The sequence below is a fragment of the Athene cunicularia genome, assembly GCF_003259725.1.
Source record: "Athene cunicularia isolate RWA chromosome 26 unlocalized genomic scaffold, athCun1 chr26_part1, whole genome shotgun sequence".
Lineage (NCBI taxonomy): Eukaryota > Metazoa > Chordata > Aves > Strigiformes > Strigidae > Athene > Athene cunicularia.
This window is the reverse complement of record NW_020799136.1, coordinates 379,670-401,080: the sequence shown is the minus strand read 5'-3', so window position 1 is coordinate 401,080 and position 21,411 is coordinate 379,670. Positions and strand designations below refer to the sequence as shown.

The 21,411-nt window shown below is 57.4% G+C and overlaps 1 protein-coding gene across 1 annotated transcript in view; it reads right to left on the bottom strand.

Annotated features, from left to right (window-relative positions):
• The window catches only part of ATP2B4 (ATPase plasma membrane Ca2+ transporting 4), a 43,135-nt gene that overhangs the window by 3,266 nt on the left and 18,458 nt on the right, over positions 1-21,411 (bottom strand). Inside the window, exons 3-21 of the mRNA XM_026864136.1 lie at positions 20,583-20,780; positions 19,512-19,769; positions 18,638-18,763; positions 18,375-18,500; positions 16,536-16,571; positions 14,744-14,905; positions 14,408-14,622; positions 14,074-14,316; positions 13,715-13,956; positions 13,023-13,257; positions 11,717-11,896; positions 11,354-11,441; positions 11,100-11,206; positions 9,289-9,480; positions 8,969-9,182; positions 8,323-8,534; positions 7,853-7,960; positions 7,293-7,475; positions 4,835-4,924 (exon numbers count right to left, since the gene is read on the bottom strand). Of these exons, the coding sequence (XP_026719937.1) occupies positions 4,835-4,924; positions 7,293-7,475; positions 7,853-7,960; positions 8,323-8,534; positions 8,969-9,182; positions 9,289-9,480; positions 11,100-11,206; positions 11,354-11,441; positions 11,717-11,896; positions 13,023-13,257; positions 13,715-13,956; positions 14,074-14,316; positions 14,408-14,622; positions 14,744-14,905; positions 16,536-16,571; positions 18,375-18,500; positions 18,638-18,763; positions 19,512-19,769; positions 20,583-20,780 (3,215 nt within the window). The remainder of the gene's footprint in view (positions 1-4,834; positions 4,925-7,292; positions 7,476-7,852; positions 7,961-8,322; positions 8,535-8,968; positions 9,183-9,288; positions 9,481-11,099; positions 11,207-11,353; positions 11,442-11,716; positions 11,897-13,022; positions 13,258-13,714; positions 13,957-14,073; positions 14,317-14,407; positions 14,623-14,743; positions 14,906-16,535; positions 16,572-18,374; positions 18,501-18,637; positions 18,764-19,511; positions 19,770-20,582; positions 20,781-21,411) is intronic.

Genomic DNA, 21,411 nt, shown 5'->3' with positions numbered 1-21,411 from the left:
TTTAGACCTATAGAAAGGAATGGGCTTTAAAAAGGTGTCGCAAACTTTTCAAGCCCGCATGAAGCAGCAGGTCCAAGTGGATACCACGACCAGTAAACCAGACCCAGCTAAACATGCAAGAAGGAAGCCAGATCTGTGCGAGTTTCCCCGCACAGCTGCCACCTGGATCCCGGGCGGGAGCTCTGGATCCTTCCCTACACCGACATGCTGAAGACGACCCAGCGGTTTCCAAAGGCAGCTTTTCTTTTGGATGCTCTGCACGAAAACCAGATCTCAAACTTTGCTAGAAAGCCTGGCCGCGCGCTGCCTCAGTGAAACCCCCAGGCTGTCAGCACTGCCAAAAGCCAGGCTTAGGGTGTTAAGAGCAGATCCAGAACCCGGTTTGGGCAACCAGGGTCTGGCTCTGCTACCTCCAATGCACTGGGAGAGGTCTAGAAAGAAGCCTGGGCGGTGGCTAGCAGTGGCTTCACTGCTCCCTCCAGTTCATCTGGAAATCCAGCCTTGAACCCTTCCAGCTCTCGCCCTCCCTTGCAGCCAAGTCACGTTTTTTTCAGGTGGATGGGTGACAAGCGTCAGATCCAGCAAACGAAGGGGCAGGAGGTGGCAACACCGTGGGGCTGCGGCAGAGCTCAACACCCCAGCGCAGACGCTGGCACGCGTGAGACAACCAACATGTGCTCCTCGGGTGGGCAGAGCGCTCAGCTCTCGTGGATGACTCGGGGCTATAATCGCTCAAAAAGATGTCAAAAGGCATAAAACTGAAGGAGAACAATGCAACGTGTGGGCTTTTGAAGCAGAGCCAGCAAACCGAGCAGCTGAAGGTCTCCCAAGTCTTAGAGGACCAGGTGAAATCACACACGTGGCTTTGGCTTTTACTGCAAAGCCGAGAGCTGCCCACCTCACAGTGCCCTCCAGAGCATCCCGCGGGTCGCTCCGCTGTCTTACACCGATGCTCTCCTCACTCACTCTTTCAGACCAGAGCCAACAAGTTGCCTCTCTCCAGAGGTCTCTCACCAGGTCATCCCAGCACCCTCCAGGCTGGTGGCACCCTCCCAGTCACCTGGGAACTGGGCCAGTCTATAGAGGAAGCTACTAACAAAAGTTGTCAGCAGGGACTAGGCATCTTGCACGAGCTCTTGTGTCTTTTATGGAAGCAATAGCAATAGAAGTCTTTGCTCCGTTAAGCAAAGTTCTTCTGGGACCAGAAGATATGCTCAACTCCTTCCCTCCATAGAAAATACCTCCAGACCACCATGAGACTGTTCAGCAACACTGAGTGCAGCAGGGAAGTCGGTAACACCTCCCCGCAGCAGTGCCAGTCATCCTGCCCGCTCCTGCCCTGTGGAAGCGGCACTGCTAATCACGAGATACCTTCACCTGCTCTCAACGCCTGAGGAACCCAGTTGCCACCCATATCCCCTGCCTGTTCTCATGGTGTCCCTGTGGACTGAAGCTGGGGCACAGAAGGGAGGAGATCCACAGACCCCACAGAAGGGGTGCTCCTCCGCACCATCCCTGTGCTACACCCCGGAGAGCCTCCCCATCACTCAGCCGAGGGAGCGGAGAGCACGCAGAGCTGCTGGAGGGAGAATGATTCTGACATCCCCTTGCAAGCTGATGAGGCAAAATAAAGATACGTGTGTGTTCTGGCACTTCTTTGCAAACAGGCTGCAGATCTGGTGGGTGAACGGAGAGGACACCCCTCTTCTTGGTGAGATGAGCTGGGTTTAACTGTCCCCCTCGGTCTGGTACAGGGGCAGGCTAGGAGGGAAATCACCAACCAGCACAGCCAGTGAGAGCCTCCCGGGGATCTTTGGTCTCAGCACAAACAGCACTCACAAAACCAGACCAGACCAGTTACTCAGAGAAGAGTTTTGTGCCTGGGACCCTGTAGATTTTACCTGCAAGGTGTTGCACCCCCTTTCATGAGGGATGATGCCCTTCCGAGTCCACTCTCCATCTGGCTCAGAAAGATGCTGCTGCACCCCACGGGGCAGCAACGTGGCATCCCCCAGGCACAGGCTCAGCACATCCCAGCTAGAAACAAGCCAGCTCAGCTCTTGCACATACACACACACACCCCAACTCGCACCTGCGGGTTGGATGACAGACGCTCATGAGGAGATGAGCGTGGGCCAGGTACCCCCCCTACCCCCATCATGCTGGAGCACCAGTTGGCCTGCAAAAATGGAAAGTTTATGCAGCTGGGAACCAATTCAGAGCTGTGTTTGACACACTAATGACCACAATAAGGTCCTGGGTAAATTCAGTGTTTAGTGTGAATGCACAAGGACAAGGGAGACCCCCAAGCAGGGCACCTTCTGCCAGGACTGATAATCTGTCACATCATAAACAACTGCAAGCACTGACAAAAGCATCGACCCCTAAAATGTCATGTATAAAACCAACTAAACCAAGTGTAACCAACCCAAAGGAGCTAGCGGAAGCCTAGGTGACTGCCAAAGCAACTAGGTGGTCAGTCTAGGACAAGCTCAGAGGAAGGAATAGCTTCACAGAAGCCCTCCCTGCCCCATCACCTCAAGCACTGGTGAGTCCAGAGCCTACCACCACATCACTGCCTTTAGCTTCACCAATAAACTGCTGCTGCAGGTTTCCTCAGATTTTCTTACTTTGATTTAACCATCTCTGTCAGCAACTGCTGTGAAATTAATTAATTCAGCTGTTCCCTTGTCAAAGGAAATGTGTTTTGAAAGAGCCAAGCAGTGCAAACAAAAATTAAATCCTCCTCAACCACGCTGAAAGCCTCCCTGCCCATGGTCAAGCTCACGCCTCCTCTCCACCTGAAACCTTCTCAACCTGCATAACCTCCACGCTTTGAATTTATTCTCATTTCACTCCATCGCTTCAGCACCGCAATGTGCTGGGCAAACCCCACTGCTCACAGAGATGGAAATTACATTTTCTGCATGAAGCCAGCACCAGCTGCACCACTGACCCCTGGCTTGCTCTGCCCAGCTCCCTCAAACCAGGGTGAAATCCCCGAGAGAGACCAGCTCAGCTCTGCAAACCATGTCCTGAGGGTTATCCCCCAGACCTCCCTCTCCTCCAGCACCCCAAGAGGGGCACAGCAGCGGGGGCTGCCGAGGTCCAGCCCTGGAGAGCTCGTCCCACAGAAGTGCAGTGGAAGACAGAGGGACACCAGTAATCTGTATGGAGGGAAGTGGAGCTTAGAGAGAGAGAAGGGAAGCAGCAGAGGGAAACAGAGAGAAGTCTAGGCAGAAAACAGAGGGGAGACTTAGCACCTTGGGTTAGCTTCTGGTAAAGTTGTTTGTTGCCTGGAAGGGCACAAACTATCCAAGTTATCTATTCCCTTGCTGCAAATCAGGGAGAACATTAATCCACAGACTGTAAAAAAGCCCTGAATTTTGGTCTTGTCCACCCAAGCCCACTACCCTGAGACCCCTCTAAGCAGGTTTTCTTCCGATTAGAAAGTCTTGGTGGTGCACAGATGCAGTCGGGACCAGAAGGCAGCTGCGCTGCTTCAGAAACACTGGGGTTAAACAAAATAAAAAATTCAAGCATCAATGTCAGCTAAATAGAGAGAAAACAAAATTATCAGAAATTCTCTCTTCTCTCCCACAGTGCACAAACAGTGGAAACTGAAAGCTATTCAAAAAGTCACCAAGGGTATTTCTTTAATAAGAGGAGAACACAGAAAATGACTGTGCAATAAAAAAGCCAATTATCCGGGAAAGATACACTACCTACTCACAGCCTGGCACAGCCCTGCAGAGAGAATTCACGCTCACGTGCTCACAAGCCCATATACGCAGCTCACAAAGAACACAGAGAGGGGGCACTGCACCAGCGAGGGCTTTTCTTTGGTCTGGAAACCCCCAGCTAGATCCTGGATGCTCCGGCTACGACGGGGGACCAGCAGAGCCCTGTGCTGTCCCCACAGAGCAGCGAAGGGCACGCTTACTTGCGAGGGCTCGCTCAGCTCCGTCTCACACTGCATGCAAGTTCACAGGCAGGACAGGGGGGGCTGCTTGCTTACAAGCCAGCTCGGAAACAGCGGGCTGAACTGCAGGTGAGCAGCTCTGGTGTGTCACCGCCGGCCAGCTGAGCCTCGGTAGCCGGCTGCTCTCACACACTGGCCAACCTCTGAATCAAGGCAGGAGCAAACACCCCTTCTCACACACGTGCAAGAGGCAGAGAGCACACAGGCAGCCCGATACCGCGGCTCAGCCCATCCCATCATCACACTAACTGCTGAGGGAAGGTCTGAGCGGCCACTCTGCCTCCAAACAGATTTTCAGCTTTGGTAAAGCAACGCCTCTGCCCGTCCCTGCCCTCCTGGGGCTGGGCAGAGCCGTGATGGAGAGGAATGGCAGCTTTTGGGTGCAGCGTGCCCTTTTCACAGCAATGCTTTTAGTTGAACAAACAGTTCTTTTAATAAGAACCTCCAATTTTTGCACCCCTCAGGAGGGTGGACTCATACATCAGTCCTGCAAAGGAGGAGAAGAGGTAAAAATGGAGGAAGCAACAAGGAATGGCGGGGAGGGGGGAAGGACCAGGAAGTATCGTAAACTTGTTAAAGATGCAACAGCATAAAAACTGATTTTTTTTAAACGCTCTCCCGCCCCATCCTTCATTTTGGAAATCAGTGTGCGAGTCAAGGTTGAGGGAGAGAGAACAGGCTGGGTTAGGTTGGTGCAGGTACTCTCTGTGGTTATTAGAAGTCATGCATTGTAATAGACTATCACTCACTGCCCGCAGGAGGAGATGCAGCAGCAGCAGCAACAGCAGAAGTGGTGGGAGTGGAATTGACGGAGGAAAGAGCTACATGGGTTGGGCTAGAAACATTTTTTACATCGTGGTGCTGGCTCACGATGGAAGGCTGTCTCCTGAGGGCTCCCTGCAAAGAGGAGGCGCCGGTCTGGAATGTGTAAACTACGTCCATCTGCAAAGAACCAGAGAGTGAGATAGCGTCGCCCCGGCCAGAGACAGGGAGAGGGGTCAGGGATGGAGGGGAGCAGGGAGGAGTTTGGGCAGACACACACGGACAGGAAGGAAGAAGGAGAATGGAGAGGTGGGAGGAGGGAGGAGAGAGCCCCCCCCCACCCCGCGCTCCCGTAAACCCACACCGGGTTCGGCTTGTGTTTCTGGGAGCAGAGGAGAGGGAGGCTTCGAGCCTCTGCCCCGCTCTCGCAGGTGTGAGAGGGGCAGGGTTTAATCCCACCACCAAGAAAGAGGCTGCGGTGGGAGGGAGAGATAGAGGAAACACCTTTAGGTTATCCAACAATCTGCAGGAGGAGCAGAGGAAGAGAGAGGGCGGGCAGAGGTGCGAGCTGGCAACCGGTGGTCCAGAAAACTGCACTGGGAAAGGATTTCTGGTCCCTCAGCCCCAGGGGATGTAGAGCTGGGGGGGCCAAATCTTGGGACACACCACACGCCCGCAGCTCCCGGGGCAGCTGGCCGTGCTGCAAGACATTTCAGCCTCTCCCAGGCTCACGGCTCCGCACAGACTCAGCAGCGGAGCTGGCAGGGATGCAGCCAGGAAGCACCCTCGGCGACGGGCCACAGTTGCTCTGTGGATGCGCACCGAGGCCGGAGGAACCGAGCAGCACCCGGGTGCCACCGTGGCTTCCCAGACACTTTGCAGCTTGACCTTCCCCAGCCCCGTGCCAGCCTGGCAGAGCGCACAGCCCTGCACCACCCCGGCTTGGCCGCACGGCTCCTGGGGAAGAGGCACCTCCTCCAGACCCATGTGCAGCTCAAGCTCGCCCTGAAGATATTTTACAGGTTGCTCTGCTCCTTTCTCAGATTAATCTCCCTTCACAGAGGAAGACTCTTCCCCAGTACACCAGGCTGGCCCTGTGCTCTCATTTAAGACACACTGACTCGGGACAGAAGCCCCAAAACACTCAGGTTGGACCTGTCGGCTGCTCTGCTCAACGCGCAGGGCACCACAGCCGGGAACGAAGAGGCTAAAGAGGCCCCAAGATGTTGCTCCCAGCAACATTTTTCAGGTTGAAAGAGCTCTTCTCAACCCAGGTTCACCACAGCCGCAGGGAGGTTCCTCAGAGGCTCCGGGCTTGGCCCCAGCGGCACATCTGGCCGCTGGTACTGCAGCCGTTCATACCTACCAGGCCTCTGACACATCTGGACTGAAACAGCCCAGTTCTCCCAGAACTTCTTTCACGTGAATGAACCAAACCGAGCTGGCAGCTCAGCCCCCCGCAGCGCCAGTGACCAGCACTGCCCTGGTCCCCCAGAAGAGCCCTGCTGCCCCTCCCCACTCACAACGGGCAGGGAATCAAGGCTGCACCTCACCTTGAAACCATCAAAGCAACACCTGACAGAGGAGAAGCAAAGTTATCATGGCACAAGGCGGCTGATGCTCTCACTCCAGTCCCCTCCAGGGCCATTTTGGTTATCTCCATTTGTCGGAGGGCCAGAGGAAGGACGGAAGGTAATACAGCAGCCCTGCGTGCCAGGGGTCACTGGGGACCCACAGCTTTCCTCCATGGGGCAGCTCTGCCCAGGCCTTGAGGAAAGATGAGGGGCAGTGACCTTGCTGCAGGGAGCTCTCCCTGCCCTGCCCAGCCAGCAGTCTGGGGGAAAAAAAAACCCCACACCCTTTGAAAAAAAAAAAACCAAAACAAAACCAAAGCACACAAGTAAGGGAGAGACAACCGATGTAAAAAGCATAGTAACAGATAGATTCTCCTCCCCTTCTGTGCTGCAAAACCAAGAGCTCCAGGTGAGGAGCCCGGAGAGCCGGCAGGAAGGGGCAGCAAGAGCCCTTGGCCATGGGGAAGGACAAAGAGCAGTGAGACCGGAGAGGGTCTCATGCAGGCAGATCTCTCCTGGGCACATTCCCCCCTTGGAGCCACATCCAGGCAGCGACCAAGAGCAGCTTCAATGCTGACCCTCTCACTGCACAATTCAGTAAGAGCCCAGGCGGCTCCGTGGCCCCCCGCAACAGCTTCCAAACACCCTTCTCTACTGCGCGAGGTGCCTACCAGCAGCACATCCAGCCTCCTGCAGACCAGCCTGGCCTCGAGCTGCAGGATGCAGTGCTCTGCATCAGAACAGACCAGTGCCTCCCCCCCGCCCCGAGCTGTCCTGAGAGCCAGGCTGTCTCAGCTCCCCAACCAGGGCAGACCCAGAAAGGCACAGGTGGTGGGAGAAGTCTAGCCCAGGAGGTGATGGCATCCTCTGAGCAGCAGCCGTCACCTCTTTCCAGACAGAGCCCCTGGAGAGAAAGAAAGAGAAAGAAAGAGAGAGAAGGAAGAGCCCCACAATACCCAGCTGCCCCACAGTACCTGCGTCTGTATCCTGTTGAGACCCCTGAACCACAGGATCTGCCCGCGCCGCAGCTCCATTTCAGCGTGGTCAATCTCATCCACATCTTCAGGCAGCTCCTCCTCTGGGATCTCCTCCTTGGTGATGCCGTGCCCAGCTTCCTTCAGGAATTTCAGGTGGCTGGTTGGGACAGTGCAGATCAGCTGGGGAGAGGCAGGGAGAGAGCAGCTCCTTAGCTTGTTGCTGTGGCAGCACGGAGCACACTGCCAGCCTCGACCGAGGGGGAGCATTCCTGCAGTGAGCTGCCAGGGACTCAGCCAAGAGATGCCAGGATGCAGCTGAGAAATGCCACTGCTGGATGTGCCCCACTACAAGCAGGGTGGGAACAAGGAGTAGATTAACAATCTCCTCTCCTCACTGCTGGGATGGTACTGGGATGAAGCATCACCCCCTTCCAAAGCTGCCTTGAATAAATACTGGGCAGAACAAGAGCAGCGAGGCAGCGGGAAGGGGGAGGCAGGCTGGGCTGCGAGCACGCTGGAGCACAGGCACATCGTATATTTTTCAGACTGGCACTTACCTGGCCCCAGAGGAGCTCTCCTACTCCGATAAAAATACACCAGAACCACTGGCTCAGGGTGAGCCCAGAGCAGCTGAATGGCTTCCCACCAAACTCCACAATGATGATCTACAGCACAGGAGAGAACAAGTCACACACTGGGGAGCTCCAAGGGCTGCACAGCACAGCCACTGGATAAAAAGGTCACCTACAGCCACACATCTTTCCCCCCTTCCCTGGGCTCACGAGAGCAGCAAGGACCTCACATCTAGGCTAATAACACCAGAAGGGTGCTGGCTGGCCCTGGCACCTCCCCACACACACACGACCCCAATATTCAAGTTTTGTGTCACCAAGAAGCTGCTGGAGAAGAAGAATAAAGATACAGAACAGAGCTGTGGGCCATGACTGCAGCAGACACAGGTCCTGCTCGTGGCGTGGTCCCCTCCCAGCCCCACCATCTCATTCCCACGCTGTTCCCGCAGCTTCACCTGAGCTGCAAACGTCCCCAGCACCACCGTGCAGAAGATTGGGTTGCGGTAGATGGACTCGAAGACATTCCTCTCCCCGTGGATCTTGCGTGCGTTGATCTCGTTGAACAACTGCATCATGACAAAGGTGTTGAAGACGATGGTGTAGTGCTCGGTGGGTGGGGAGTGGAGCGGGGCATTCCGGCCGCTGTCAATGTCGAAAAACTTCTCCCCTAAGACGACAAAGGGTTTTGGGGAGGGTGGGGAAGAGAGAAGATGAGATCCTGCTCCTTCCTTCCGGCTCTGACTGATAGAGGTGGAATTGGGATCCCAGGTTCTCACTGAAGAGTCCTTCACCCAGCTAGAGTGCCCCAATGCTAACCTCACTGAACCCTTACTTCCTTAAAAAACGTTGAAAAGCTGCTTCCTTGGCTCAAACTGTCTCTGCACCCAAAAAGACCTAGAGAAAAAAAATCCTCTCATTATCAGCCCTCTGTTTCCCAACCATTAAATAAGCTCTGTCCTGGCCAACCCGAGGTCACTGAGTGACAGCTGAGAGCAAGGGTCCCCCACACTGGTGACAAAGCGTGGCTTGCAAGGCAGAGCTGGGACTCTGCCCCTTTCTTCCCCCGCCACCCCTGATGTTTCTTGTGGCCTCAAAGCTCACCCGCGAAAAGCAACGTGAAAATGATAGTCAGCTGGTACACCGCGTGCCCCAGGATGTTCTTCATCATGGTGCGGGAGATGAGCGGCTTGTTGCGGCCGTAGGGCTTGCGCAGCAGCAGGGACTCGGATGGGGGCTCTGTGGCCAGGGCTAAGGAGGCGAAGGTGTCCATGATCAGGTTCACCCACAGCATCTGGACAGCCTTCAAGGGAGAGTCCTGCAGAGAGAGCGAGGAGAACACATCATGCCACCGAAAGCACCCTCTTTTCACTCCTTGTTTCACAGGAGCCTCCACTCTCCTCCTGACAAGCCCAGCCCCGTACCTGCGTGATGCAGGCGCCCGTGAAGGCCACGATGACGGCCACGATGTTAACAGTCAGCTGGAACTGCAGGAACTTGGAGATGCTGTCATAGACGTTGCGTCCCCACATCACTGCCTTGACGATGCTGGTGAAGTTGTCATCCGTCAGGATGATGTCCGAAGCCTCCTTCGCCACGTCCGTGCCTGCAATGCCCTTGAGGACCAGGGAGAAAGGGTTGGGGTGAGTCACAGAGCAAGCCCCATGCTTGCTGTCCGCCTGGCTCTGTTTCTTTCCTCAGAAATAGCCCCAAGAGAAAAATCTGCCGGAGCCAGACCCAGTCCTGGGTTTGACAGCGAGTCCTGCTGCGGCTGCGCCAACACACCTGAGAGAGCAGAAGCTCAAAAGCAGCAAAGCCTTCAAGGACAGACAGCAGCTTGGCTATAAAGCAGGGCTCTGAGCGAGCATCAGCTTTTCAGCCTTTTGCTGTGCTGACCCAGACAGGGGCCACAGCGCAGCAAAGCTGGAAAACAGCTTGTAAGTGTGGCTTCCTCCATGTGCCAGGGAATACGGACATCCCTGGCTGGGCATCTCTGCTGCAAACAAGGGTCAGGATCCCCAAAAGAGAGAGAGGGAGCTCAGTAGCCCAAAGCCCTGGTGCCTCCCTGGTGCTCTCTGCCCCATCCGGGGCAGATGGCAGCCCTGCAGCAAGCAGGGTTGCTCACACCCTCCCAAAAATCACCTGCAGCATCTCCAAAGGACACAGTTTGCTCTACAGGAGCCGTGCTCGCTGCGTTTCTCACCGCCGGCACACAGAGGCGCTGGCTTTGCAGTTATTAAATGCAACAGAGCAATGCCCCGTAACTAGACGGTTCCCTGGTGCCTTCCCAGAGCAACCTTGAGATTTGCAAGACCCATCTCGGGCGGGAATCCTGCAGCTGTTGCAGGACATGAGCTTCGGAGGCAGCTGGATAGAGCTGCCCCCTGCGCCGGCTGCTCCCCACGCTCGGCAGACCCGAGGGCAGCACAGCCCCGTGCTTGGCCAGGGTCCGATCCTGCTCGCGGTACTGCACGGTCCCCAAGAGAAGACAGACCTTCTGCTGTTCATCTTAAAGGCTCCAGAATTGCGCTTGGATATTTAACAGCTTCCTAAAAACACTCACTTCCCCCCAAAATTTCTCATTTGCTCACAGCTGCCTACATGGGCTCATAAGGCTCCACCCAGCAGCTGGCTCCTGCTCCCATACCTAAACTTAAACAATTCACAGGAAACCCATTAAAACCGACAGGTTTATTTCCTTGCTTCTTTCAGACATGGCAAATATAAGCAGCAAACCAGGAGATAAGGACCATAAATAAACTCCCCAAGACATTGCCAGCACTGCACTCAGAGCCTGGGCTGCCCGTTACGAGCCTGGGTGAAGAACTCCAGGGATAAACCACGTCACGTTGAGTTACTGGGCTCCCACAGCTCTCCTGGGCCCCACAGCTCAGAAACTGGGGCCAGGCAGGTCCCTGCTCTGGGTGCTCTGCAAGCACCATGTCACCCTCAGCTTGATATGGTCCCTCCAGAGGGGACAGAGGAGTTTAGCGCTAAGCCAGGCTCTCAGAGGATTGCTTCCCACCCATCTTTGGCTAATAGTCCTATAAAGTTCATAAAAAATAATTAAAACCTCCAAAGAAAGTTTCTTTTTTAAGCCATCCTGTAGATTCGGAAAAGGGTTTTGCCAGTCCAGAAATAATTTCAGTGCTGACAATAACCAAGCGTTCCATTGGTTTCTCATCCCAGAGAGCAAAGGCCACCCCCAGGGAAACCCCCCCCGACCCGTCCGTACCATGGCAAACCCGACGTCAGCTTTCTTCAAAGCTGGGCCATCATTGGTCCCGTCCCCAGTCACGGCCACCACCTGCCTCTGGTCACCAACAGTGCTGTCGATAATTCCTGAAATGGAGACAAGCAGTTTAGGAAAAAAATAAGACCCAAGGGCGGGCTTGTAATCCAGTATGGATTATGCTGCAAAAGGACCCGGGCAGAGCAGGATGAGACACTCTGGGGACACGCAGCGGCTGGGGGGGGCCCAGTGCTCACCTTTCACAAGCGTGTGTTTATCTGTCGGGGAGGAGCGGGCCAGCACACGCAGCTTGGGCCAGATCTTATCCAGCTGCTCCTGTTCTACCTGCAGGACAAGGCACATGTGAGAAAGTGAAGGGATCCCCCACCCCAGAAACCTTCTGCCCCACTGGGAGAGCAAAGCCCAACTGGGACAGGACAGTGCATGTGCCTGACACCCAGACCCCCTGCGGCCACGCTGGCTGAGGATCCCGGCGAGCAGAGGGACCAGCTGCCCTTTATCCAAGGAGAGGAAGAAAACCCAGCGGGATTCAGCTGCTGGGGCTGTCGGAGCGGCCACCCACACCCGCTGCAGAGCAGGACCCAGGGCTGCTCTCTCACCTCTCCCTTCTCGTTGCGGATGAGCCGGTTGAACTCCTTCCCCTCCAGGCACAAGAAGTCCTCCCCGGGGAGCAGGATGCCACACTTGGTGGCGATGGCGCGGGCAGTGTTGATGTTGTCCCCTGTCACCATGCGGACGGTGATCCCCGCACGCTGGCACTTCAGGATGGCGTCTGGCACCTGGTAGACATGGACAGAGTTGAGGGGGGGACACGACAGGGCAGGGTGCTTGGCTTTGGCACTGGGTATGCCGGGAGCCAAGTGGCTCCTCTCCCATCCTCCCTAAAAGGATCTGAAAAGGGCCCTGGTGGGGTCAGGAACCAGCAGCCCACCTGCACCCACCCAGGGCTCAGCTCGGTGCTCCCACTGGGGATGAGATGCTGAACCAAAACCTGCCTCCCCCCACCCCAAATCAGCTCAGCTGGGGTGCAGGGGGAAGCCACCAGGGCTCGGAGAGTTTGCCTGCCCCTGCTCCTGCCCCGCAGCCCCCTGCCCTCGCCGTGGCTCCAGCCAGACTCGCGTGTGTGGCCGGAGCAGCTCCTCTGGCACAGCCAGCGCGAGGTCTTGCAGCCCCTGCCCCACGGGGAAGGCAACCTCGCTGCCTCCTCCCTGCCACGCCACGGTGCTGGGCGCCAAGGCAGGGCCGGGCAATCCATCAAAACGGGGACATTTCATCCACCCCCGCCCCCGGCACCACTCCAGCAGCACGTTGCTGCACTAATGGGTTTATCTATTACGGAGTGGTGGGGGAAGAGGATGTTAGTGAGAAATTAGCAAATTGAATCAACGGCCTCCAGAGCCGGTGCAGATGGGGCATCTGTTATGCAACTCCCAGACCCAGATACTTGAACATCTAATCAGGAAAGATGCAAGCAAGGCAGGAGCGCAGGGGCAAGCTCCAAAATGTAATCAAAAGGCAGGTATCAGAGGGCTTATTGCATTAGCCCAGCAGGGCAGCAAGCTGGGAGGGAGGAACCACCTAGATCTGCCCTGCTCCTCTCCGAGACCCCTCTGCCACCCCTGTGGTGTCTCCATGCCCCTTTCAACAGCACAGGGAACCAGTCTGGCTTGTGCACAAATGCCCGGTAGCAGTTGGGGGAAAGTTTGGGTGGAAATACCCTGCCACTAAGTCATTTTGTCCAGGTATGGGAGAGAAATGTCTGCAGCAGGGAACTGGTAGCGTGGGGCACTTCAGGGGTGGAGGCAGAGGAGCTGCTTGTGCTTTCATAAGGGGCTCATGGTCCTGAGCAGCAGGAAAGGGGGGTCCCAGCTCAGGACAGCCAGGGCAGAGCTGGGGTTCAGTTACCTCCGGCCGCACAGGGTCCTCTATCCCAACCACAGCGATGCAGGTCAGGTCAGACAGGATCTCGTTCTCGCTGTCCCAGTCCGGCTCGGCGTCGGCGGGGAAGTCACGGAACGCCAGGCAGATGGTCCGCAGCCCGTGGCAGGCCATGGGCTCTATCACCTTCTTCACCATCTCATCCCGGTCCTTCACCTTGAACACCCGGGGGTCACCGTTCTTGTCCAGGATCCTGGTGCACCTAACACAGGACCGGGATGGAGGGTGAGGGGACTGGTGGTGACACGTGCTGCCAGCTCAGCAACCTGCTCCCCCTCACCCAGCTTCCTCATCTGCAAAATGCCCAGGGAGGGGGTGGAGGCCCCACCCCGGGTGTGTTTAAGGGTCATTTAGATGAGATGCTGGGGGACATGGTGTAGGGAAGAACTTTGTAGAGTCGGGCTGATGTTCGGACTCAACGATCCCAAGGGTCTTTTCCAACCTGAATGATATGAAAATGGGGGCATCTCCTTACACACAGCTCCCTACAGCTTTACCCAAGCCACCCTAAGAGAGTTAAACACTTTGCACAGCAACACCTCCTTGCTCCACAGCAGCGGGGCACCCTTCACCCCCCAGTCCCCCAAAACAGCTCCACGGTGCATCAAGAGTCTAAAGCCCATGGGACAGGGAGAGGCATAGCAAGGGAGGACGGTTACTTGCGGAGGATGATCTCGGAGGCTCCCTTGCTGTACATGCGGAAGCCACCGTTGCCATTCTTCAGCACCGTGCTCATGGATTTGCGCACTGAGTTGAAGGTGTAGACCTTGTAAAGCTTCTCCTCCGGCACCTCGTTCCGCACAGCCTGGTAATCCTGCTTCAGGTCCAGCACGAAACCCAGCAGAGCGCACTCGGTCTTGTTCCCCACTTGCCGGGGTAGCCCCCCTTCCTTCTCAGGTGGCTGGAGGGGAAGAAGGGAAAGGAAAAGGAAAAGCAATGCCAAACCTCGGTACGGTAGGACAGGGATGGTCAACGGTGGGAAGGCCAAAAGACATGAGGTTGTGGTTCTCCAACTCACCAAGATCTTGGATGTGTAGGCAGAGTTGATGGCAACACCGTTGACTATGAGGTCCAGGATCTTGGGCAGGATGGCTTCGGGGTCGGGGATCTGGCGGTAGTGTGTGTCCCCCACGTAGGCCTGCACCACAGTCATGCGGTTCATGGTGAGCGTGCCCGTCTTGTCCGAACAGATGGCGGTGGCGTTGCCCATGGTCTCACACGCATCCAAGTGTCTCACGAGGTTGTTGTCCTTCATCATTTTCTGCAACAGGCACCATGATCAGGAAGATCAGAACCAAAAACTTGAATTCCCCCTTCACGCCCTCAGTGACCCCACTGCACTGTGGTCTCACCTTCACGGAGTAAGCCAGGGAGATGGTGACTGCCAGCGGGAGCCCTTCAGGCACAGCCACCACCAACACAGTGACACCGATGATGAAGAACTTAACGAAGTACTGGATGTAAATGGGGGTGCACTCTGCCAGCCATGGCCGCCCCTGCACCCCAAATGTGTCGATCACGAAGTACAGCACCAAGATGATGACCGTGATGGCCGACATGATCAGCCCTGGGGGAGGAGACAGAGTGGCAGGTGAGGGGACGCAGGGGAAGGGGACAGCCCCTTCTCCTCGTGCCACTTCCAGCAGGGGCTCTGGGGTGACAGCTCGTGTCAGGCCACCGCCACTCACCTGCCTTCCCGATCTGAACTGCCAGGCGCGTGAGCTTCCCTTGCAGCACAGACTTCTCCTTCTTGGGCACCTTCACCTTCTTCTTCTCCTTCTCCTCATTTTCCACCCCTTCCTGGCTCTTCAGGGGCTGGATCTCTAAGGCCACACCATCCTGAGTTTTAGCTACAGCCCAGGGCAAAATAAGACACCACGTGTGAATAGGAGAGAGACCGGGAAAACCTGTAGGACACCACTGAGAAAGATGGTGGTGGGAGAGAGAGAAAACCCAGAACAAGAACTGTTCCCGATGACACACGCATCCGAGCACACGGAAACCTCATGTCCTGGGGCCCTGCCACCTCTCTACAGAGCAGTTTTCTGCCGTCTACCCCAGCCCCACGGATAAAGGATCCTCAGAGCTGACACTGGTGAGGTGACCCCTGCGCCGGTCACACCTCTAAGGCAGTGCTGCAGGAAACCCTCTGGTCAGGCTTTGGGGTGGAGGCAGGTCTCCTCTGGCCTCCCCTGGGGGCTCATTTACATCTTGCAGCAGACAGGGAGCACTTTGGGCTGACCCCAGAGCGGCTCCAGTTCCCCCCAGTCCCCCGATGAGCATCCCCACTCCCTCCCAGTGCCACCTCTGCAGTGCCCTGTGGGCAGCTCAGCAGGAATCACTTGCCAGGGAAGCGACTGAGCGGGTGAGATGGAGGGGGACGGTTAGAAATTGGGATGAAGATTGAGGAGGAGTGAGCCAGCTCATTGAATCCCAACCCTGAGCCATCCACCACATTTTTAGGCCCCGAGACAACCAGGCTTTCAGTTGCTATAATTGGTCTAGTCCAGCTGAAGGTCTGCACCGGGGAGACCCAAGTCAGCTGGAATTTTTGGAGAGGGATGAGGCGAGGGTGGGAACCCCCCTGCCCCGAGAGGCTCCTCCTCAGCTGTCGGGGCTGGAGGAGCAGCAGTGGCCCCGTGGCTGCCTGCAGACGCCCCTGGGACCTGTCCCCTCCCGGCTGCTGCTGCTCGATGGCTTGAGACACCCTGGAGCTTACGGCAGCTCCACATCGGACACCTCCACGGTTACGACAGACCCGACACGGACAAAACAAGCACCCGGACACAGTCTGACGGGAAGGAGGGAAACTCAAACTGCTGAGAGGAGAGAGAAAGAGAGAGAGAGGTGGAGAGAGAGGTGCAGAAATGGGCTTCCTCCACAGCCTGCAAAGAACAGTGTGAGAAACACTGGCGAGGAGACGCTCACGGAGTCGAGGCCATGGGAGGAGAGGGTGCAACCGTCACGTTGGCCAGGCCCCGTGGGACATTTCATCCCAGGAACAGCAGGAGGAGACCCACATCTCTCTCCCAGCTGTGCCCAAACACAGACCCTGCAAAGGGACAGCTTCTGATGAGCACAAGGGCTTCAGAGCCCCCAGGTCACAGCTGCAGCTCATGTCAACATGGATGATGTTTGGCCCAAGAATGGGATGCTCTGGCAATAGTCCAGGCTGCTGGAAGAGCCCTGTCCTCCCTGCACAAAGGCTTTGCCCCACGTAGGGGCAACGAGGCCCTGGGAAAAGCCAGCCAGCACCATCCCAGCTACGCACAGCCCTGTGGTGTGGTGCCAGAGGGCACCGCGACGCCGCGCCGGGGCCACCGGCCGCAGGACCATTGCACCCTCTCCCAGGACAACGAGGCGAGAGTCCCGCCGGAGCAGCAAAGAGCACAGACTGATGAGAAGAAGGAAGGAAGGAAGGAAGGAGGAATGCTCGGTAGTTAGTGTGGTGCTGGTTCAAAGGATGGAGAGGCTGGTTACCTTTGTTGCGATTTTCAGGGGCTCCGGTTTTTTTACCTGTTCAAAGAGAGAAAGGGTGGAGGGCTGAGCACAAAGACCCACGTTCACCGTCCGGCTGGTGGGACAGCCCAGAGCCTGCCCCGCTCCGAGGGGCCACGCACCGCTCCAGCGGCATCCGTGCGCAGGGCTCAGCACCCTGCGGTCACCCTCCGGACACCACACGTGCCTTGGTCCACAGCTCGCACCACCGGGAAGGCTCTGGAGCTCCCTGGCTCCCCCAGGCACCCCGTGTCCCCAAGGCTTCAGATTTCCCCACCTGTGAAGCACCCACTACAACCCCTGTCAGTGCTTCAAGGGGTGCCAGCAGTGTCTCAGACCTTCGGGGAGAAGAAATCATAGCAGAGCTTGACCTCCACGCAGCACGTGCCGAGCACCGGGGCTCCCTACGTCCCGCTGCCGTCGGGTGCGAGCGGATCCGCCCAGGAGGTGCAGATTTGTCCCCTGCCATGGGCAGCGCTACACCCATAGTAGGGGGCTCTGTCCCACCCCCGGGTCTGTGCTGGTCTGCTCACGGGGGTCCCCAACGTGCCTCCACAACCCAGGGCTGCTGCAGTCTACAGCCCTGAGTGATAAGGGGATTATCCACCTTCTCCCCATCACCCCAGTGGGGGGCGAGCCAGTGAAGCCCCCTGCCCCACTTTTCTCCCAAACGGAGAGCTGCAAGGCACACAGCTGCATTTTCTGTGGGGCTGCGACAAGAGCCTGAAGGCTGGGAACACACCAAGCACTGTGCCCGGCGAGCTGCTGCTCAGCTCCAACAGCAGCGCCGCTCCCACACCTCACCCCGTACTCCCACCTCCAAGCTGGCAGCTGAACCCCAAGAGCTCCGCAGCCACCAGAGCCCAGTGATATGAGCCAACTGCCCGCCCCGGGGCGAGCGGAGCTGAGAAACCCAGCGCACATGCGGCCCAGAGCTGAAACGGCTGCCAGGAGAGGCCCAGCAAGCCTCTCCCCCTGCCTGGCATCGCCTCCCGGGAAGGGCTCCCCGGCGCAGGCAGCGATGCCAGCCAGCAGCTCCCTCCTGCCAGCTCCTCGCACCTTGCCGCTGCTCCCAGTGAGCCCAGACCTGCTGAACTGGGGTGCGTGGACACGGGGGAGAGCAGGAGCTTCCCAAGCCTGGCTCGTACCGGTGTTGGCACAGAACAGGGGAATAAGCAGCAAGATTTAAGAGCCGAGGCAGGAAAGCATTCGAGTCCCAGCATGATCAGGAACACCTCAGCCTGCCTGGCTGCTCTCCTACCCTCCACCTCCCCAGCACACAACCCCTCCTCTCCCTCTCGCCATCCTCTGCGCCTCGCCTCCTCCCCTCAGGGAGCCCAGGGGCTGCCAGCAGAGGTCTTCAGCAAAGTCCTCAAGGTTCTGGATGGGCTACAAACATCCTGCGGACAACCAGGACTCACCTTCCCCCCATGGGGCGGGTAAGGAGCACGGTGCCACAGCATCGCTATCGGCCACTTTTCTCTCTGAGCATCAACCCCCCCCCACCCTGCAACTCCAGGCTGCAGCCGGCTGGAGAAGAGAGAGTTGGAGCCGTGTCTGAAAGAGCTGGCGAGCAGAGGTCTGGGTGCACGGGGAACTTTCCTCAGGCAGCACGGTCCCCACGCTGCGGGCGAAGGGGCAGCAGGGAGGGATCCCCCCCTGCTACCTCAAGAGCTCACCGTACCTGCCTGGGTCACGGGCACTAACCCACAACCGTGTCCCACGGCTGTGGGCGTAGCTGCTTGCACACCGGTGGATGCTTCCCAGGAAAGGGAGAAAGGCAAAAGGTGGGAATAACGCAGGTGCAGAGGATCTCCTTACCTTTCTTCACTTTCTTTTCCTCATCTCCTTCTCCCGCACCCAAGAGAGTGAAGATGATTCCTGTCTGGGAGTTGATACCCACGGCAGTCACCACCATCCTGCCGGAGCCCTCCATCACGTGGGTACCTGGCAGAGCAGAAAAGCCACAGTGAGACCGGACAATCTCCTCCCTCCGACCAGGACACGGGACCAGCCATCTCCCCACCCAGCACAAACCCATCCCAGCCCCACACCCACCACACGAGAGCTGCCCAGATCCTCACCTGACAGCAGCATGGGGTCTTTTTCCAACGATTTCTTGACTTGGTCTGACTCCCCAGTCAGCGAGCTCTCATCTATTTTCAGGTCATTGCCCTGGATCAGGATCCCGTCTGCTGGCAAGAGATCACCTGGGAGAGGAGCAAAAAAAGGGGGGGGTCAGCCCTGGCACGGGCAGCCACAGCTCACTCCTGCCTGACCCATCCCTTAGTGTGTCAGCAAAAGGCTTCAAAACTCAGTCTCAGACTGAATCTAGAGGGAGGAGAAGCAACAGATGGGTATTGTAAAACAGATGGGTATTATAAGACGATAGCCAATAGCTCCAAAATCTTCACTGATGTACAAACGCATTCACTGTGAGGACTTTTGTTCAGACATCCCCCATCTGGTTTTACTGAATCAATACCACATCCTTCCCAAAGCCTTCTGATACCTCCAAACTGTTACGTGATCCCATTATCCACCCGCTGAGGAGGGAAAAAACCCTACAGGAAAATGAACCCCATGTTGGGCCAACCTCCTTCCTGCCAGGAGCTGCATGGGATAAGCATAACCCCTGGTAAACAAGGAGTGGGGCCTAAGGAAACATTCACCAACAAGGACGGGGTTGTGAAAATGAGTCAGTTTTGAGACCAGCAGGTCACTAAAGCAACCCCAAAGCTGTGTGCAAAGCCTGGCTTAACTTTGCCAGCCCAGCTCCAGGCTGGTGAGTGGCAAAGCGAGCAGAACTCCATCACCCGCCGCTCCCGGCTGCGGCACGATGCAAAATAAATTGAGCAGAGGAGTCAACGCTTCCTCTCAAGGCAAAGGGGTTGGCAAAGAGAGGAGGAACCTCCTGAGGTGCAGGGCCAGACCCCAGCCACCGCCGCCTCCACTCACCGTACTTGATCTGCGCGATGTCTCCCACCACGATCTCGGCCACCGGGATCTGAATCACCTGCCCCTTGCGAATGACCGTGAACTTCTGCTCCTGCTCGATGCGGCTCTGGAGGCCTCGGAATTGCTTCTCCTTGCTCCAGTCATTAAAAGCGGTCACCAGCACCACGATGATCACCGAAAACAAGATAGCCGCCCCCTCGATCCAGCCGGCCTGCGACTCGCCCTCATCCTCCACGCCGCCCGCTGACTGGCCGCACACTGCAGGCGGAGGAGAAGGTTTGTTTGCACAGCGAACACTCGCTTTCCTCTGAGAAACATGCACAGAGCAGAGCCTGCAAGACAGTTACTCCTCCCTCCTTCTCCCTGAGCTGGTCCAAGGGCTTCCCCTGCTCTCAGGAGATGGTTTTTACATCCCTGGAGGTATTTGGACGTTTTGTTTTTGGTGTTCCCCCCTCCCTCCCCTCTTTTTTTCACTTTTCATTTTTGGCAGAGAGCGGGGACAACTGGCTTCTATTTCCAGTTGGAGAACCCAGCCCTCCCTCCACTGCGTGACCCTCGAGTGAGTCACCATGTCCCTGCACCTCCGGCTCCCTGCCCCTGCTCAGCTCCTCCAACGATACAGATACCCAGGGCCAGGGAGGACAAACTCACCCAGCCACATGTGGGGTGTCACAGCTGGGAGGAGCACTCCCTGGTCAGGGGTGGGGGTACCAGGGGACAGCCAGACTTGTCTCTCCATGCCCAAATCAAAAGGGAAGCCCCATGGGATTTGAGTAGCCACTGGGCCAGATGGACCCCTCGGCCTTGGAGCATTTTTTTGGGGAGCGCACGAAGCAGCTCTAAGCCACATCTACCCAGACACATCCATCAGTGCGGGTCCCTGGATGGGACCACGCCAAGGATGGGGAGAAGCCACCATCTAAAGGGTGAGCAAAAGTAACTAACTCCCAGCTCCATCCGTATGGAGGGACCCAGGGGGTGACCTTCCAAAGACAGCACCCATCCCAAAGCCCTGCTCCCACACCCCCGGGCAAGGCACCCCACCCCACCCCCGGGACCTCAGGGACTCACATTCATTGTCACCACCCGGAGGGTGGTAGAAGGACAGGCCCAAGGAGATTATGGCTGCGATTTCCAAGATGATCAGTGTGACGTCCTGGAGTGCCTCCCACACTAACTGCAGGAACGTCTTGGCCTTTTTGGGAGGAATGAAGTTCTGGCCGAAGACCTGCCGCCTCTTCTCCAGGTCGGTCGGGTTCCCGGACAGGCCTGAAGAGACGGAGGTGAGGGCAAACCCCACCACTGCCCTGCAGCCCCCCACTAGCACCAGTGGGACCCCTGCAAGGTGCAGGCAGGGGGGAGCCAAGGCAGGGCTTTGCTGCTGTCACCCATGGGGCAGGGGACACGCAACCGGTGGGGCAGGAGAGCGCACGGGGGCCGGGGCGAGCACGTCGAGCCGCCTCTCCCCAGTGCTGCAGCCTCACCGAAGCGCCCGAGTGCCAGTTAATGCCAGTTGGCACTGGCCGGCTTGTTTACATGCTGCATCAAATTAGCCGTAAATCTGGCACCGCGAGCGGCGCTCGGAGCTGTCGGAGCCACCTGATCCCTCTCTCCTGCCAGCTCGCAGGAGCAGCCGCCGCAGAAAGCGACTCAGCGCAGCAGGAGCGTCTCCGAGCTCGGCCGAGCCCCACGGACGTGCCACGGCGGCAGAGGCCGGGGCAGAGCGGCCAAACCAGCTCCTGAGGGGACCTGGTGGAGGAGACACAGGGCTGGTCCTGCTGAAAAGGGGTGGTGGGAGCGAGGAAAGGAGCAGGATGGCCCTGAGCTGGGCTGCTGCTCGCTCCAGCTGAGTGCAGCAACCCCAGAGAAAGGGGGAGCAAAAGGGGGAGCAAAAGGGCTG